This window comes from Choloepus didactylus, chromosome 17 (assembly GCF_015220235.1).
Source record: "Choloepus didactylus isolate mChoDid1 chromosome 17, mChoDid1.pri, whole genome shotgun sequence".
NCBI classification, from domain to species: Eukaryota; Metazoa; Chordata; class Mammalia; order Pilosa; family Megalonychidae; genus Choloepus; species Choloepus didactylus.
In genome coordinates, this window is record NC_051323.1 from 55,392,114 (window position 1) to 55,411,075 (window position 18,962).

The 18,962-nt window shown below is 40.6% G+C and overlaps 1 protein-coding gene across 1 annotated transcript in view; it reads left to right on the forward strand.

Moving 5' to 3' along the window:
* Positions 1–12,424: 12,424 nt before the first annotated feature.
* STRN (striatin) overlaps positions 12,425–18,962 on the forward strand; it is a 181,872-nt gene continuing 175,334 nt past the window's right edge. The window contains 1 exon segment of the mRNA XM_037806627.1: positions 12,425–12,781. Within this exon segment, the coding sequence (XP_037662555.1) occupies positions 12,548–12,781 (234 nt within the window). The 5' untranslated portion in view covers positions 12,425–12,547.

Genomic DNA, 18,962 nt, shown 5'->3' on the forward strand with positions numbered 1-18,962 from the left:
AGCAAAACTTGTGTGTATGTTCAGGGTATGCATATATGTGAATCACGTATATTCAAGCATCACTAAACTAGGTGTACTAAAAACTGAATTTTAAGTTAGCATTTAAGAGTGGTAAGCCTTTTTATGTTCATTAATCTTAGGTTATTGTAAATTATTGTTGTCCTTTAGTCTAATTGTTCTAGCCTGAAATGTTGGTAAGTTGTGTCTGTACCTAAAGCAGGTATTAGCAGTTTTACACTAGGGGAGTCATTAGAGGGGTGCAAGCCATGTGTAATTTAGTACTTAGGCAATTACAAGGTGTAGGCCTTTGGTTTTTGGTTTGCCTTTCCGCAGGAGGACTGGAGAGCTCCCCTCCCTAGACACAAAGGATCTTTTTCTTAAGAATTATATACTGGCCTTGTCTTCTACTTTATCATCTCTCAGGCACCGTGGACTGCTGGCTCAGACCCCGCCTCTTGAATTTGCTGCCCATCGACATCAGCCTGGCAGCTGGGTTCTGATCCAGTCGTGGAAAGAATCCAGACTTCAACCGATCTGGGAAGGACCCTATCAAGTCTTGCTGACAACTGAAACGGCAGTCCGAATGGCAGAAAGAGGCTGGACTCATTACACACAAGTGAAGGGACCGGTGCCTGAACCAGACGATAAGTATCCAGCAACTCAACCTGAATCCTGGAAAGTGACTCCTACCTCAGATCCCCTAAGGATCACTTTAAATAGGCAACAGTTAAAGGAACATATTAGAAGGGAGAAAGGGCTGGATTAAACCCTATGTTTGCATTGTGCTCTGTGTATAGCTTAATGATGAAATTGCTTATGCTGATCATAATGTTCTATATTCAAGGAGTAACAGGTTCTGCTAAGCTGGTTATAAGTGTAGTCAAAGGCTTAAAGTCTCAAACTGTACAATTTGATGTTTGTCAAGTAATGAGCTGTAAAAATCTAAAACATCAGCAACAACTGAGGGAGGAATATAAGCATTTATGTAAGCAGACTGTTCAAATAGAAAGCAAGATTGTTGGGGGGCGAACATTTGAGAGTATAACTTATGAGACACCTAACCCTTGTTATTCTTCGAACACTGCTTGGTGGACCACACAGTATGAGGGATGGGTCTTACCCAGGTTGGAGGAAAAACCATTAAGGGAAACTTGGCTGGAATTTAACTCTCCAGTACAAATTGACCCCAAGGTCATTAGAATACTTAAGACCAAAGACTTAAAGCAAACCACAGAAATAGAGACAGGTTATGGAAATACAAATGCCTGGGTAGAATGGGGCAAACATACCATCCAGAGTCTAAACAGAAGTGACTGTTATGCTTGTACAACCAAACAACCCACTGTTCAGATTATGCCCTTCCCCTTGGGGATGAAAAAGCATGAAAGGGAGTTTAAATGTATAACACTCCTCTTTCAAAATGCTACTCCTGGTGAAAGTTGTAGTACGTTGTCCTCCCTTTTCCCTCCAGTCCAGGAGGGAAGTGTCAAAGCCATACCAGCGTCTCACCTTGGTCCTGGAAACCACTCTGCCTGTCTCTCCAGATGGGAAGAAGGGCTCCAGGATCTTGGTACCATGGCTTTGTGTACACAGGTGTGGAATGTGAGTAAGGATAGTACTGGCAACTTCTCCAGCCTAACTATACCCCGAGCAGACCTCTGGTGGTACTGTGAGAAGGGCATCCTCTGGCCAACACTACCTGAAAGGTGGGGAGAAACCTGTGCTCTGGTTCAGTTGGCTATCTCATTTACCCTGGCATTTGAAAGTAATAAAGTACCAACCCAAGGCAAAGGAGAAAAGAAAAATGTACAAAGTGTACCTAGTTCCTTCAATAAAAAATGTTTGTAGATAGTATAGGGGTTCCCCAGAAAGTTCCTAATGAGTTTAAAGCTGAAAATCAATTAGCTGCAAAATTTAAATCGTCCTTATTCTGGTGGGTCACCATCAATAAAAATGTCAATCATCAGCTAAAATTTATCAACTATACCAGGAATGTCATTAAAGAAATAGCAGAACAGTTAGATGCCACTAGCCGAATGGCATGGGAAAACAGAATGGCCCTAGACATGATGCTAGCTGAAAAAGGAGGCATCTGTGCTATAGTTGGGGGAAATTGTCGCACATTCATCCCCAATAATACCGCACCTAATGGAACTATCATCAAAGCCCTACAAGGCTTAACAGCCTTATTTCAGAAACTAGAAAAGAATTCTAGCATTAAGAACCCAGTCATAGAATGGTTGGAAAATTGGTTCGAGAAATGGAAAGGAATTGCAACATCTATTTTAATTTTCCTTATCATTCCAGCCAAAATGTTTATAACAGCTGGGTGCTACATAATCCCGTGTGCTCAAAGGCTAGTTCAAAAAGCCATCAAAACCACTAGAATCAAAAATAAGAAAGATCCCTATGATGAGGAATGTAAAAAAGCCCTTAGCAAATTTGAGAATCTAAAATGTGAAAACTAAAAGTGTTTAAAAAAAAAGAGGAGGGAATCTGTAAGAAAGGAATAAGTTTCATTTTCACATAGAGACAGCATGGAATAAGGGAAATGGAGGCAAAACCAGTTTAAACAAGCCCCAGACAAAGAGAAGAGAGAATCTACCTGATGTAAAGAGACATGAGGTAGTATCAGAGGCGGGAACTCACAGCAAAAAAATAAAAATTTGGGGGGGCATTGGCTAATCAGTTCAAAATCTCAATAATGAGCTAGTTGGCTCTCTGGGATTGGCTGTACAAATTAAAATCTCAAAAGATGAATTAGTTACTGTTCTTGGATAGGCTGTAACCTCTGTAGTACCCAGTCAATGGGGAAACAGGGGAGGGACTTGCGAATTAGGAGTAGGAGATTTAAACATCGCCATTCTCTTCCTCTGGGGCGCCAGCCTTCCGCGTGTTTGGCTGGACGCCCCATCTTGCAAGATCGTAAATAAATTCTTTTCTCCTCCAGAACCGAGAGAGCGTTTATTCCCTTACAGGTACCACTTTATTTCCGACATTACTTAAATATAGTAAGTATTAAGCGTCTGTTCAAATTTGTTAGCTGGTGTGTTAGTGCATTTGTATTACCCAAGTGTTCCAAATTGGTTACTGATTGTGAAAATTCTTTAAAATGGGAAATTCTAATTCCAATAGCACCCCTGAATATAGCCCTTTGGGCTGTATTTTGCAAAATTGGAAAGATTTTAGTTTTGAGCTATTAAAAATCAAAAAACAGTTTACTTCTGTAACAATGTCTGGCCTCAATATGATTTAGAATCAAGAGAGAAATGGCCTGAGAATGGCTCTATAGAAAAGAATGCTGTATTAGAGTTTTTCTGTAAAAGAGAGCAGAAAATGGGATGAGATGAAGTATGTTCAATCCTTTATTTGTCTCTCCCAGCAATCAATGCTGATGAGAAAACATAAAAATTTTACATGTTAGCAGAGAAAAGATAAAGGTCCTCCATGATTCAAATCTGGGAGTATCTAATAAAGCCTCTATTAACTCCTCCATCTGCCCTACCTCCACCCTGTAACCAAGGGGCCATTAGATCAGGAAAGGAGGACCCTATCCTACCTCCTCCTCATCCTCAGTATCCCTCTTAATCTGGGGTAAAAGAGCAAGAGATAGAAATGGTCTCTCCTCCCATACCCACCTGGATACTCAGTTTGGCCAGGGCTGCTCTCAAAAACCAGCAGCAGAGCCACCAGCAAAACTTCTACCTGTCTGGCAAGTGCCTGTAAGAGCAGATGAACCAGGGGTGGGGGTGGGGAGTCTGAGAGGATTTGTCCATGTGCATACCCCATTCTCCACATCAGATTTATATAACTGGAAAAATAATACCCCACTCTACAGAGAGGACCCAAAGAAATGGAAAGCTTAATTGCTTCAATATTTGCAACATATAACCCAAATTGGGCTGATATTCAGGCCTGGTTAAATGCCCCAATAACAGAAGAATGGAGAACAGTAATAGAAAAAGCAAAGCAGGAAGCTGATAAGAAACAAGGAGAAAATCCTGGCAACCCAGTGTATGCTGGAGCAAGTTCAGCAGCACCAGTAAGGGATCTTGAATGGAGTCCAGTGATGCAGCAACTGGGCTAAATTAGAAGATTATAGAGAGTGCATTGTTGTGGGTCTGCAGGAAGGGGTTCCAAAGGCTATCAACTTAAAAAAGATAAATGGAGTAAGGCAGGGGCCAAAGGAAAGTCCCTCAGCTTTCCTGGAGGGAATTTATACTACCTATCAGCAGTACATGGATATAGGTCTAGAAAGTGCAGAGAATGGCAGAAATTTAAATATGATTTTTATTACTCACAGTGTTCCTGATATAAAGAGAGAGCTATAGAAAATTGATGGAGGACTAGGATTGCCTGGCTCTAGGTTGGTTGAAATTGCTTTTAAAGTTTATAACAGGGACCAAGTTAAAGAAGACCAGGACTTCCAATAGCAAGCGGCACTTGAGGATTGTTACCTTAAGAGGCAAATAACACTTCTTGGGGCTCTAATGAACCAAGGACAAACAGGATGAGATAACAGCAAGAAGGTAAGACCCCTGGGCCACCCTCAAGGAATTGGAGGAATTCCTAAGGAATTAGGAACCAACCAGTGTGCATACTGCAAGGAAGAAGGGCACTGGAAGAGGGATTGCCCTAACTGCTTCCGGGGAAAAACCCAGAGGGAAGTTTGCGGACCCAAATTTCAGATGCCCCAACGAAATGATGGGGACAAGGGGCTCTAGTAGAAGAAACACCACTTCTCAATCTCCCACCAAGAGCCTCGGGTAACAATACAGCTGGGGAAACAATTAACTGACTTTTTTATTCATACAGGGCCATGTACTCAGTATTAAATTTAAAGACCTACCACGATTTCCAACCAGTTACCATAATGGGAGTATCTGGTAAAAGAGCAAATAAACCATTTCAGACTGCCTAATTGGGACCAAAAATTTAAAGCATTGTTTCCTGTATGTACCGGAATGTCCAGTTCCTTTGCTGGGAAGAGACCTGTTAACCAAGTTAAATGCCCAGATAACCTTTTCTCCAGCTTGTTTGTCAGTAGAAGTGCCTCCAGGACAAGATTGTGCATTGCAAGCTGCACAGCTGTTCCCTGCAGGAGATAAGCAGACCATGGGTATCCCAGAAGAGATCTTGAAATCTGTAAAAACAGAGGCATGGCCTGATGGAAAACCCGACCCTGTAAAAACAGTAAGACCAGTTTCAATTGAAACTTCAAAAGCCGGGTACTATATGTTGAGTTAAACAATATCCACTTAAACTAGAATCCAGAGAAGGAATTGCTCCATTAATAGAGACATTTTTGGAATATCAATTAATACAAACTTGTCAATCTCCAAATAACACTCCAGTACTGACAGTACAAAAGCCAGGCACCCTAAATGAATACCCATTTGTACAAGATCTCCAGGCTAGTAATCAAATTGTAGAAGACATCCATCCTGTAGTTCCCAATCCATATATTTTACTTACTACATTATCTGGAGATCTTGGTCCACAATCTTAGATCTGAAAGATGCCTTTTACTGCATACCCCTTGATCCAGAATCTCAAAATCTGTTTGCTTTTAAATGGGAAGACCCCATTACTAACACAAAACAACAATATTGTTGGACTCTTCTTCCTCAAGGATTTAGAAATGCTCCCACAATATTTGAAGAAGCGTTAGCTAGAGATTTAAGGGAATTACACTTGCAAGAAGGAGTATTATTACAGTATGTAGATGATATCCTAATAGCAAGTCATACCAGAAAGGCATCAGATAAGAACACTATTCAAACTCTGAATTTCTTAGCAGATCCAGGGAACAAAGTCTCAAAGAGAAAAGTCCAAATTTCAAAAGAATCAGTTAAATATTCAGGTTTTGAATTATCCAAAGGACAGAGAAATCTAGTCAGACCAAGGAGAAGCTTTAGCCCGAGTAGTAGCCTGAGAGCCACTTACAAGAAGGCAGCTTCAGGGATTCTTAGGGATGGCAGGATTCTGCTGAACTTGGATACCTAATTCTGGACTCATAACAAAACCCTTATATAAAGTCTTGACAGGATCTGAGCAAGAACCTCTAAACGGGACTACTGAATGTAAAAATAGCTTCCAGAAAATAGAGAGAACTTTTAATAGCCCTAGCCTTAGGCCTCCCAGACCCAAGAAAACATTTTGGCCTTTTTATACATTGTGGTAGTTGAAGCTGTTACATACTCTGAAAAAGGCCATGTTCTTTCAATCCATTGCTGTGGGTGCAGACCTATTTTAGGTGGGACCTTTTGATTAAGTTGTTTCAATTGAGATGTGACCCACCCCTTTCAAGGTGGGTCTAAATCCTCTTCCTGGAGTCCTTTATAAGAGATTAAAGGACACACAGAAAGATCTCAGAGAGTTCAGAGAAACCCCAGAGAAACTAAGAGATGAAATTAAGAGAAACTCTTAGAAAAGAGCCCTGGAGAAGCTAAGAGAGGACCCAAAGAAGCTCAGAGAGGAAGCCACTGGAACCAGACGGTGAAAGCAACAAAAGCTAGGAGTGAAGGCCCAGCAGATGCTGGCCATCTGCATTCCCATGAGACAGAGATGTCTCAGATGCCAGCAGCCTGTCTTCAGGTATCATCCTGTTGATGCTTCGAGTTGGACATTTTCATGGCCCAAGAACTGTAAAGTGTAAGTTAATAAATCCCCATTATAAAAGCCAACCCATTTCTGGTATATTGCATTCCGGCAGCTTTAGCAAACCCAAACATACATGAAAGACAAGGAAATGCCAGACATCCTGTGGCCTATTTTTGAACAGTTGGACAATACTATCCAAGGATGGCCAGTAAGTAAGGGCTGTAGCAGCCACCTGTGACATTCCCAAAGAAGCCGAAAAATTTACTTTAGGACCACCCACCACTGTGCATATGCCACACTATGTACTGTCATTGTTAGAACAGAAATGCGGATGTTGGCTCACTGGTGGACAGTTAGGTAAATATCAAACTATTCTACCAGATAATCCTAACATTACTTTAAAAGAATCTTCTAGTTTAAACCTGGCTACCTTACTTCCAAGTGGGGAAGAAGAACCTGTGCATGACTGTGTACAAATAATTGATGAAGTCAATTCCAGTCATCCAGATTTAGTCAACCAACTTTTAGAACATCCAGACGTTGAGATGTACACTGATGGAAGCAGCTTCATGAAGCAAGGACTTTGAGAAGCTGGGAATGCAGTGGTAACTCTACAAACAGTACTAGAGAGTGGGGCTCTTTTATCAGGTATGTCCAGGCAATGGGCAGAATTTATTGCACTCACCATCTGGGAAAGAGAAAGCTAATAAACACATATACAGACTCTAAGTATGCTTTTAATATAGTTCATGCTCAAGGAGCCATCTGGAGAGAAAGAGGATTTTTAACATCTGGTAAAAAAGAAATTAAACATGCAGACATAATCTTAGCCTTATTAGAAGCAGTGATGTTGCCTAAAGAGGTTGCCATAAATCATTGCGACAGTCATCGGAAAGGAAAAATGGACTCTGTAAAAGGCAATCAAATAGCAGATCTAGAAGTAAGAGCAGAAGCCACAATGTTGGATCCAGGCTCATTCCCAGGAGTCATATCCTGCGTTGCCAGGGAGATTTACACTCCGGGAAGTCAGGTCCCACGTAGGGGGAGGGCAGTGAGTTCACCTGCTGAGTTGGCTTAGCTAGAAAGAGAGGTTCCCATCTTTTGATACTCTAAAATTATGAGAATTATTGCAGTTTAGGGAGACAGATTTTTGGGCCAATAGGCCTTCTGATCTCCTGCTTTGAATCTAGCAATAAAGTCTTTCTCTTTGAAGCCCCAGTGTCTCAGTAATTGGTCATTTAAGCACATCGGGCAGAGAATCCACCCCCTTTATCCAGTAACACTCTCTGGGCTTTTCTGTCTTTTACTCTTTCATAAAGGACTCCAGTAAAAGGATTAAGACCCATCTTGAATGGGCTGGATCACATCTCCAACTTTACCTAACCAAAAGGTCTGCACCCACAGGAATGGATTAAAAGAACATGGCCTTTTCTGGGGTACATAACAGCCTCAAACCACCACAGATACCATGTATCAGTGGCTGAAAAATTGTAAGACCTAAGGAGCAAAAAAAAAATTCAGAAAATGTCATAAAACTGTTTAACTTGCACTAAAAACAACCCCAAACCTGGGCCTCTGCCCCCTATAAAAGGTGAAAGCTGGGGGCACAACACCAGGTGAGGACTCACAAATAGACTTTACTGTTATGCCAAAAGCATGTGGAAATTATAAATATCTTCTTGTTTTTGTAGATGCATTTACAGGATGGTAGAGGCTTTTCCCTGCAGGATAGGGCGAGCCTCAGAAGTAACTAAGGCGCCCCTGAAGGAAATAATCCCACAGTCTGGACTCCCATTTTCAATACAAAGTGAAAATGGGGGGAGGTGAGGTTTCACATCAAAAATTTCTCAGGAACTGTCGGAGCACTGAATATACATGGGAAATTATATGTATCTTGAAGACCACAATCTACTGGGAAAATAGAAAAGATGAATCATTCCCTGAAGAAAACAGTAGCTAAACTCTGCCAAGAGACTAATCTCTCCTGGGACAAGGTACACCCAGTGTCTTTGATGCAGGTAAGGGCAGCACCTAGTAGCAGGCTCCTTTTGAGCCCATTTGAAATGGTATATGGGAGACCATTCCTAAAACAAGGTGGTATATATACCTGGACTGAACAAGGCCAAGAATTAAATGATGTGTTCAGTCACCAGGGGCCACATTAGAGTCCATTCGTTGCTATGCCTCAAGCTGACTCTCTTTTTCCTACAGATGTTCCCTTACATCAATTTAAGCCTGGGGACCAACTTCTCTTTTTTTAAAAAAAAAAAAAAAAAAAGGAAAAATCAATATCCAGCAGACCAGTTGGAACCAAAATGAGAACGTCCCTATGAAATTTTTTATTAAGAACTCACTCAGTTAAATAGGTGGGCTCAAAACAATGGGCGCACCATAGTAGAGTAAAAATAGCACCCTCTAACCAGTTTTTTTGTCTCCTAGACTCCTTAACAGGACAAATATTGAGAAATAAACTGCCAAGAATCCCAGAGAAGGAGAGGAAACTGACAAACTTCTGGCAGGCAGACATCAATGCAAAACCCTACAAGATTTAAAATACATCTTCAGGAAAAGTATAAATGATAAATATTGAGCATGTATTGTTATCTGAGTACCATTAAGTATATACAAAACTTTATAAACGTGTGTTGCCTGAAGAGTAGAATATCTTCACTTGTAGTCAAACAGATAGATTACTTTATAAAATTATTAGACTTCTCCCAACATGTATTTGTGGCATATCCTTGTTTTGTATCTCTGCTGTAGTATAGCCCAAGGAACTGACATATTATTACACATGAATTTTTATTTTACAGTAGGGACACTCCTGTGCAGCATATCTATGACTCAATCAGATTGTTGGGTATGTGGCCGATTCCTTACATCTGTTGTTTCTGGGTTACCCTGGTGAATATTACTCCTCCAGGAAGCCGACTGGAACTAAAAAAAATTAATAAAAAAGATGCGAGAACAAAAAGGGATTCTAGATACTATAAACATAACTAATGCAGACCTAAAGAAATGGCCAATTAATTAAAAAACCCCAGGATATCGAATTTCTTTTTCTTTTGGTGTAACAGTGGAGAGAGCCAGTCAACATGCAAAACATTTAGATAGTAAGGCGGAGCATTCAACTATTAGAGAAAAAGAGGGGCATTTACAACCTTGCGATGACATGTATAGCTAACACCTGGGTATTGTAGATTAAAGCAGACAGCCCCTCAGAGGAAAATGGGATGGCTGCCTCCAGAGCAATGTCTCCAAACAATAATATTACAAGAAAGTGACTGGTTTGGGACAGATTGGGTTAATAGACCTGATGTTTGCTGGGTAGCTCCAAAGGGAACTCAATGTTTATGCAGCACCAACTTAGGGCCCTGGTTGCCCCCAGGTTGGATAGGCAGATTTACTTTAGGAGTACCCTAGGTTCAATGAAGTATTCATAAAACTTTACCATTAGGAGCAAATTTACCATTATAAAATTCAATGGGCCCAATCAGTATTTCATTGGTAAAATCACCTAGCTGTTTTATGTCTGCCTTTGTTAATCATAGAAGATGTTAGAAGCACTGAACAATTTTACACAACTAGCTTTAAATGATAGCCTGAAGAGTATATCTCTTAAATACTGAAGTGACTCTAATGTATAAGGCAGTCCTACAAAATTGAATGTCTTCAGATGTCTTGACAGCGTCACAGGGAGGGACATGTGGTGTAACAAAAAGTGAATGTTGTACCTATATACCTGATCAATCTGATAATGTAACTGAAGTGTTAGAACATATGAAAAATCAAAGTAATGCAATAGACACTGGTCCCCACTCCTTTGGTATATTTGATTTATTTAGCTGGCCTCCTACAGGAGTAGGATCTTGGTTTCGTTCAGTATTACAAGCAGGACTTATGATATTACTCCTAATAACTGCAAGCCTACTCATCTTTAAAACACATTTCTGCCTCTTATCTCAGCCCTGCCATAACAGAAATACTGGAAAAGCCTTAATACTCCAGTCAAAGCCTGAAGTTAAAGAATACGGACAATTACAATCTAAGAAGTTCCATTTTGCCAACCCCTAGGATTGGTGCTCCTTTTCAGCAGGAAGAAGTCAGAGCAGTCATCCTCCAGGTATGCCTCAAGATTGGGGAAATGATCAACAAAAGGGAGGCATTGTAACCGAGAAGTTAGGATTTAACAAATGATTATGACTACTGAATCATTAGATAGATATTTATTTTTACCTTCTAGTGTATTAAAATAGCCAGAAGGAAATAACTGAAATTGTTGAACTGTAATCCAGTTGCCTTGATCTTTGATAATGATTGTATAAGCATATAGGTTTTTTTTGTGACCTGGTGGTTGTAAAAACCTGGTGACTGACCCTCACTTGTACCCCCCTTATCTGTTCTTTTTGTTTTGTTTTTCTTTTTACTTTAGAGTCTTATAATCACAAAGGCAACCCCCTAATGTTAATGAAGGAACTTGGGTCAGCTCTGAATTAACCATTGACTTGTTCTTGTAATGGTTAGCTTAATTCTAGCATAGCTCCCCTCCTTTACATTTGTAAATTGTTTCTGCTTATACTTGTTACTGAAACAGTAGCATCCATCTCTCCTTGTATCTGCTTTTGTTATTGAAATAGTAACAACTCCATCTCCCCCTAGTTTGAAAGCATAAAAACCTTGACCTCCTTAGACTCTGGGAGACAGATTTTTAGGCCCATAGGCCATCTTATCTCTGGCAATAAACTTAAAACCTAAGCAATAAACTTTTTCTCTTTGAAACCCTGGTGTCTTTGGACTTGATCATTTGAGTTCATCAGACAGAGAACTCACGGCTTTTGATTAGTATCAAAATCAAACGAGAGAGGTGCTTGGGAACCTAAGGCCTCTCTGGGGAGCAGAAAGGGACTCTAGAGCTGATTACATGTATGTTGATTTCCCTTGACGACACGAACTGTGTTTTATTTATCTTTACATACCCTTCGAGAGGTGAGACCGGCAATCAAATATCTGTTGAATTGAACTGAATAGAAACTTTTTGTGATTAAGAGCAGGAAAAAGGAGACTAAAATAACAGAGACTCTGATATCTAGAACTTTTGCAGGATTTGCTACAAAGGGAAAGGGACTTTGGTAGTGCAGTTTTTCACATGAGGAGTCAACAAACGAGCATTTGGAAGATAGAAGCAAAAAAAGTGCTGCGTTGAATTTAGGAGAGAGGTGGTTAGAGTTCCTTATAAGTGGAAAAGGAATGGCAACAGGTTTGAACCTCCGAGTGAAAAAGAAAAGCACTAGCGGCAGCAATACGCAGACTGGCGGAGAAGAGGAGTGTCTAGGGTCAGAGACATCAGAGTCGGAGCCGGAGAGATAATTGAGGTCAGCTGGCTGGGGAACACCGGTACAGGCGAAGGGCCGGAGTAATTAGCTTTGAACTCGTTTCTTAACAAAACTTACAGGAAGCCCTAAAAGATATGCAGCTCCGGCTGATATTTCGGCGTGATAACTTCCGTGTGTGGGTGCGCGCGCGCAACAAGGAGGGCCGCCCTAGAACTTCCGCGTGCGAGCAAGACTGGAGCGCCCCCACCTCGCACCGGCCCGACCCGAGAGGAAACCGGTACTGGCCGCGCGGCTCAGTACCCCACTGGGTCGGAGGCGGGGCCCCGGCCACGCCCAGGCGGAGGCGCTACGGGACAGGCCGCCTTGGCCACGCGCCCTCAGCGCCCCGCCCGCTGACTACATTTCCCAGCAAGCCCCAGGCAGCCCGCGCGCAGCAGTTGACCCATTTCCCGGCCCGTCACGGGCTCAGCCAGCCCCCGCGCCTAGGCGGCTGCTCCTTGCTGACTGGGGTGTGGGCGGGGAGCGGCGGAGGGAGGAGGAGGCGCTGCTGGACTCCGCCGTTGCCTCCGCTGCTGGGCGCCTGGGGTGCTCCCCGGGCTTCTGCAGCCGCCATGGACGAGCAAGCGGGTCCCGGTGTCTTCTTCAGCAACAACCACCCGGGCGCTGGCGGTGCCAAGGGGCTCGGGCCTCTGTCGGAGGCTGCAGCGGCCGGCGACGGGGCGGCTGCGGCGGGGGCGACCCGAGCCCAGTACAGCCTCCCGGGTATCCTGCACTTCCTGCAGCACGAGTGGGCCCGCTTCGAGGTGGAGAGAGCCCAGTGGGAGGTGGAGCGGGCGGAGCTGCAGGTAAAGACCCTCCCGGCCTGGCTCTCTTCATCCCGCCTCTTCGCTCTCTCCCGCCCCGCCTCGGCCCTTTCCTCCCCCTCAAAAGCCCTCGCTTGTCCCCTCCCCCTGTGCTCCCGGCTATCCCACCCTGAACCTCGTCGTCTTCTTCCTCCCTTCACCTTTGCCTTCCGCTGACCCCACTTTCTTGACCTCGGTTCCCACTGCCGCACCTGAAGCGTTGTTTACCCTCCCCGCTCCTTCCTACTCTTAACTTTGTCTTATTTCAACTTTCTTCCCAATCCCACATTTTAGGTCTTTCCTTTTAGTTTACTAATTGGGCTGACTATAGTTTTGAGAGACGTCGAGCAAATCATTCTCTGTCTTAGTGTGTCCCATTCTAGTGTAAAGACATTCTCAGCAAAAGGTATTGGCCGTTGGCTCCTCTGAAAGACAGGCGATCAGAGAAGACCACACAACAGAAGTTGTGTCAGTGAGGCCTTGACTTTAGGGGAGAAACTGACGTTGGCTGAAAGTGTTATTAGAAATATCAGCTTCCTTTTGCATATGTAAATGTATCTTCGCCGCCCACTCCCCCCCCGCGTTCTTTTAGGTATTTCAGATTCATGGATTTTGAATTGAAGGAGTTAGATGATTGCAGTCAGATGATTCCTCTTCTCAAAATCTAGAACTTCCTAAGGGTTAATTTTATGTTCAATGTTTTGTGAGCTTGACTGGTACTTTAGAAGGAACTAAAGGATTTTAAAAGTTAGTTGTACTGCATTTCGGTGCATAGTCTGCAAGATAAAGTATATCTAGGGAGTGCTATTACGGACTCTTAGAAGAATGCAAGTGAGGCTGATACTTCACAGGCCATTCAGAATTGGTAAGTGGGTTTTCACTGGCTGATCTTATAACTTCCAGACATACGTAAATTTCACAGGAAGCTTAAGGAACTGAATCTGTGCCATTCTGTTTCATGGGCTTAACTTACCTACTTACGAACTACCAATTTTGGTTGGTGAAACACTGGAAGTTAAAATGCCACCTGATGTGTCACAATTTTTGGTAAGATTTATTTTCTTTGGCACATAAAAAAAAAAAAAAAGAAAAGAAAAGGAGAAATCCATTAAATAGAATCATGTGCTGGAACAGGATGCTTTGATGTAGTGGAAGTGGCTCTGGAAAGAGCCCAGAGTTAGGGTTATAGTTTGGGCTGTTCTTGCTGTGAGCCCTGTGACCTTGAGGAAAACGTTTAACCTCTCTGGGCTTCAGTTTCATCATTTTTTTTACAGCACTTGTTTATTGTGCCCTCTATGTGCCTCTAGGTCCTGGGATTAATGAAACAGACAAAGCCTCTGTCCTCATGGAGTTTACGTTTTAATCCAGAGCCAAACAATCAGCAAATGAAAACATATAATATAATGACCATTGGTGGCAACTGCTAGGAGAGAAAATAAATCAGGGTACAGGAATAGAGTGGATGGAAGCAACTATTTTGGATGATGTGGTCAGGAAAGGCCCCTCCAAGGATACGACATGAGCTGTTAAATGAAGTGAGGGAGTGACCCATGGTTTCCACAATTCCTTCTGATTCTATAGTTCTACAGTTCTATGCTTATTTTTTTGACACCTTTTTCATCCCTATTGTTATGTTGCTTTTGTATCTAGTCTTGTAATTTTTCTCAGTAATGACTCTGATAGGATGGTATCTGTATAACCAGCAGATTTGAATGCTTATGCCATTACCTTTATAATTAATTCAGTATATAAGTGAGCGTCTGGATTTTCGTCTTCATGGATGTGTTCAAGGCAAGATTTAACTTAAACGTTGTGCAATTGAAGAATATAATTTTTGTTTGTAGTTTTTTAAACTTTAGTTTCTTTCTAGTTTAGGAAATGTAAAATAACTCAGACTAATTTGTTCAAAAACAAACAAGAAAGCAATACTTACTTTCCTACATGTAGAAGTTTGGGAACTTCCAATCCACTCTGGCCCCTGCTCCATGCCCCACCACCCCCACTCCTTAACCCTGTGTTTAAACTTTTCATTTTACTTATAATTGTAGTCAGTCTTCAATTATTTACATGTATATATATATCTACATTTATCTATCTACCTGCCTATCTACTTATCTGTCTATATCTATATTTTCCTGTTATTTATTTTTTTTTTATTTTTATGCCTAATGTTAACTTCAGGTAGGTTTCCTCCTGGTGCTCACACTTGTCATATTAAGGTCACTAGTTTTACAGTATTTTTTTGGTTTGTGCTCAGAGAACAGAAGTCCATTTAAATATCAAATTACATTAAGCTTCTGCAGAGAAACTTAAAATTTTTCGAATAGAATAAGTATTGTATATATATATTTAGGAGGGTGTGGTTGCAGGAATCTATGGTCTTAGTCCCCCTTATTAATGTAAGTGAAAATATATTTTTTAAAATTTATTTTTATCAGCATCATTAAATTTGAGCATTTCCTTTCATTTTTCTTTTGCCATTGGAATTTTCCTAGAAAAACAATAGGAAGTAAAAGAGTTTAATGAATTTTGTTGAAATACGGATCAGTTGGTGTCCTCCTCTTAGTTTTTAAATCTCTTCTCAAGTCATTAGCACCAAAGTCCACAAAAGTACCTTTAAGATTAACTCTAATTTGTCCCTTCAGGAACCTGTCAGTCCTGAAGTTGCTGGGGCAGAGTTGTGAAAGGCAATCCAAGCCTGCTGTCATTGCTTCCTGCCTCCTTTAGATCTTGCTATATCTAGTAAGGGACTGGCCACATTGTGCCCAAAGCTTCTTTGTCATTTATTTCCCGCTTTCCCATCTTACAGTAGACTCTTTTTGCTTTTGGTTATGCCACTTAGGCCCTGCCGCTCACTCCCGCCAGTTGCCAATCCAGGTGAGAATAGGTAATTCATGGGAAAAGAATGTTCAGGAGTATTACTGAGCTTTAGGTTTGGGGAAAAAATTTTGATGGTAGAAGACTAATTGTAACGTTTAAGAGAATTTCGTGTATGTGAGACATTGTGCTAGACAAGCCCAAAGAAGTGTACTGTCTAGTTGGAGTGATAGAACATAAACAAAACATAGAAGAATCTATGTTTATCGTTTTGGGGTTTGGTTTTCTTAGAACAGCATAAGAGAACTAGCAGTGATTGGGGAGAATAGAAGGAGAAGAGAACTTTCTGTGGTAATGAGAAGCCAAGGCTCAGTATTTGAAAATTACTGACTTATGGGAAAACAAGCATTGAAAAAAATATTGGCTCTTGGTTTTGAGGTGTGTGTATTAGGGGTGTGCTTTGATGTTTACCTGGAAATGCTAAAGTTGTGTGAAAAAAGTGATATAATTGAGTAGCATAGGGCATGTGGTACAGACGCTGTATACTAGAGTGCTTATGAATCTTGGTTTTGATACTATTGATTAATATTTTCATTCAACAAATATTTTCCAAGCTCCTACCTCATGCCAGGTTCTTCTTGTTTCAGGCGCTGACGATACAACAAGCTTAAATTGTTGGAGAAAACAGACAGGAATAAGTAAATACGTAAAATGTTAGATGGGTCATAGGTGCCATGATGAGGGTAAGGAGGATATGGAGTGCTTGAGAGGGTGGAGTGGGAAAGAAAGGCTTCACTCATAAAGCAACATTGAGCAAAGGTGTGAAAGGGATATATCCAAGTGAAGAGCACTGATGCAGAGAAACAGTAGAGGAAAGGGAGCATGCTCCCAGTGTTTGAGGAATAAGGAGGCAAGTGTGGCTAGAGTAAAGGAAGAGAGTAGAGGAAATAATGCCAAAGAGATACTGGGTATCAGACATTGTAAGCACTTTGAATTTTATATCAGCAAGATGGTCATCCATTGGAATATTTTGAGCAAAGAAGTGATACCATCTTTAAAAGCAACCATTTGAAAGGATTCAGAATAGACTTGAAGAGACAAGGGTAGAAGAAGCAGGGAGACCAGTTAGGGGGCTTTTTTAATAATCCAGGCCACGGTTGATGGTGGCTTGGAGTAGTGTGGTAGTGATGAGATACGTGAATATATGTTTTAATGCATATTCAAAATATAATAAATTCCAAATACATTTTTGAAGATAGAACCAGCAAATGTGCAGAAGAATGATAGGATGTGAGGTTTGAGAAAAAGGGGAGTTGAGGCTGACTCAAAAGTGTTTTGGCTGAGCAGCTTCATAGGACTGTTGAGAAGATTTACTGAGTGTTTAAATGTACAAAGTAAGCACTTAAAATGACAGTTTATTTTTTGTTATTACTATAACTGTTTTTTACAATTACAGTGGAAGGCAACATGGATGTATAGACCTGGATTTAAATCCTTGCTGTAAAATTTACTATTGTATTTTATACCTAAAACACATATTTGCCATAATTCTCTCAGAATCTTAGTTTCTTCAAGTGTAAAATGAGGATAATAAACTACTGTTGAAAATTAAGTGAGATATTTTAAAGTACCTAGCAGAGGCCTCATACTTAACACAAAGCAAATTCTGGATAAATAAATAGTAGCAAGTGCTTGATAGTAAATCTGTACTCTCCTAATCTTATTCTTCAGCATAATCTTCAGTCATGAACTCTTCAAAGACTGGAGCATGTAAGTGCTATCCTTGGACCACATGGTCTAGTACTCTGGGTCTGACAGTGGCACTAGGAGACATTTTATAGGACTGACTAGTTGCTTTTGGTGTCAGCATCAAAATAATGATTATATACTTCAAATGTACTTTCTTTCCTTAATAACCCACTATGTTTTTGTTAGAATTTATATAAACTCTTTCTGAATGTATTTATCTTAGCCTTGCATGACTTCTTGGGTAACAAATTGTATAAATTTACAGCTATAAAATTACTAATTAGTTAATTAAATTGAAACTAATCCTGGATTTTATTTGGCCCTTTAAAACACTCCTTTAAACCAGCTGGTGAACCCCATTGTGGAATGGTATGATTTTGCCAACAGGGTCTTTTTTTTTTTTTTTTTTTTTTGTAATTGTGACATAGTACATGTAACATGAAAAGTATAATTTAACCATTAGGTGTACAATTCAGTGACATTAATTACATTCACAGTGTTGTGCAGCTATCACCTCTGTCTATTTCCAAAATTTGACATCACCCCAAACAGAAACTCTGTACCCATCAAGCCGTCACTCCCCCTTCTCCCAGCACCTGGTTGGTTACTTCTAGTCACTTTCTATCTCTATGAATTTGCCTATTCTAGATATTTCATAAATGGATTCATGTAATATTGGTCCTTTTGTGTCTGGCATATTTTACTTAGCATAATGCTTTCAAGGTTCATCCATGTATCAGAACTTCATTCCTTTTCTATAGCTGAATAATATTCCATTGTGTGTATGTAGCACATTTTGTTTATCCAGTCATCTGTTAATGGACACTTGGGTTTCTTCTACCTTTTGGCTATTGTGAATAATGTTGCTGTTAATATTGGTGGATAAGTATCTGTTTGAACCCCTGTTATCAATTCTTTGGATATATGTTTAGAATTGGAATTGTTGGGTCATATGGTAATCTATGTTTAACTTTTTGAAGAATGTCATTTTTCGTTCTATTCAAATCCTTGATAAGTTAATAATCCTTAATTATATTTTGGAAAGGTTATTGAGATTTTACTCTTTTAAAAAAGTGTATTCTACTAGTGGTCCCTATAGTTCAGTGTTTCTCAACCTTAGCTGCATCTTAGAATAATTGAGGGGGACTTTAAAAAATACCCATTCCTTGGGCTCTACACCAGACCAGTTAAATCAGAATCTTAGGAATTTGGGCCCCAGGGCATCAGTGTTTTTCGAGTTCTTCAGTGGTTCAAATATGCAGTAAGCATTGAAAACCACTACTTTAGTTGTTTTTGTTCTACACATACATACACACGTGTATATATGTATACGTGTGTACATACATACGTATGTATAAATGTGTTTGCATATGTATACACATATACATATATACATACACACACATATGTACAGAATTTGGGATATAATTTGTTTCTCCTGTTCTTTCTAATGATAGCTAGTATTTTATTTTTAGAGAGATATTATAATTTGAATCAACTCCCTTTGACTGAGAGGTATAATGAAAGAGTAATCCTCCAACTCTCTTTTACAGGTAAAGTGAGACCCAGAGAGAGGCTAAATGACCGAGAATAAAATAAGTGATAAAGCTTATACAAA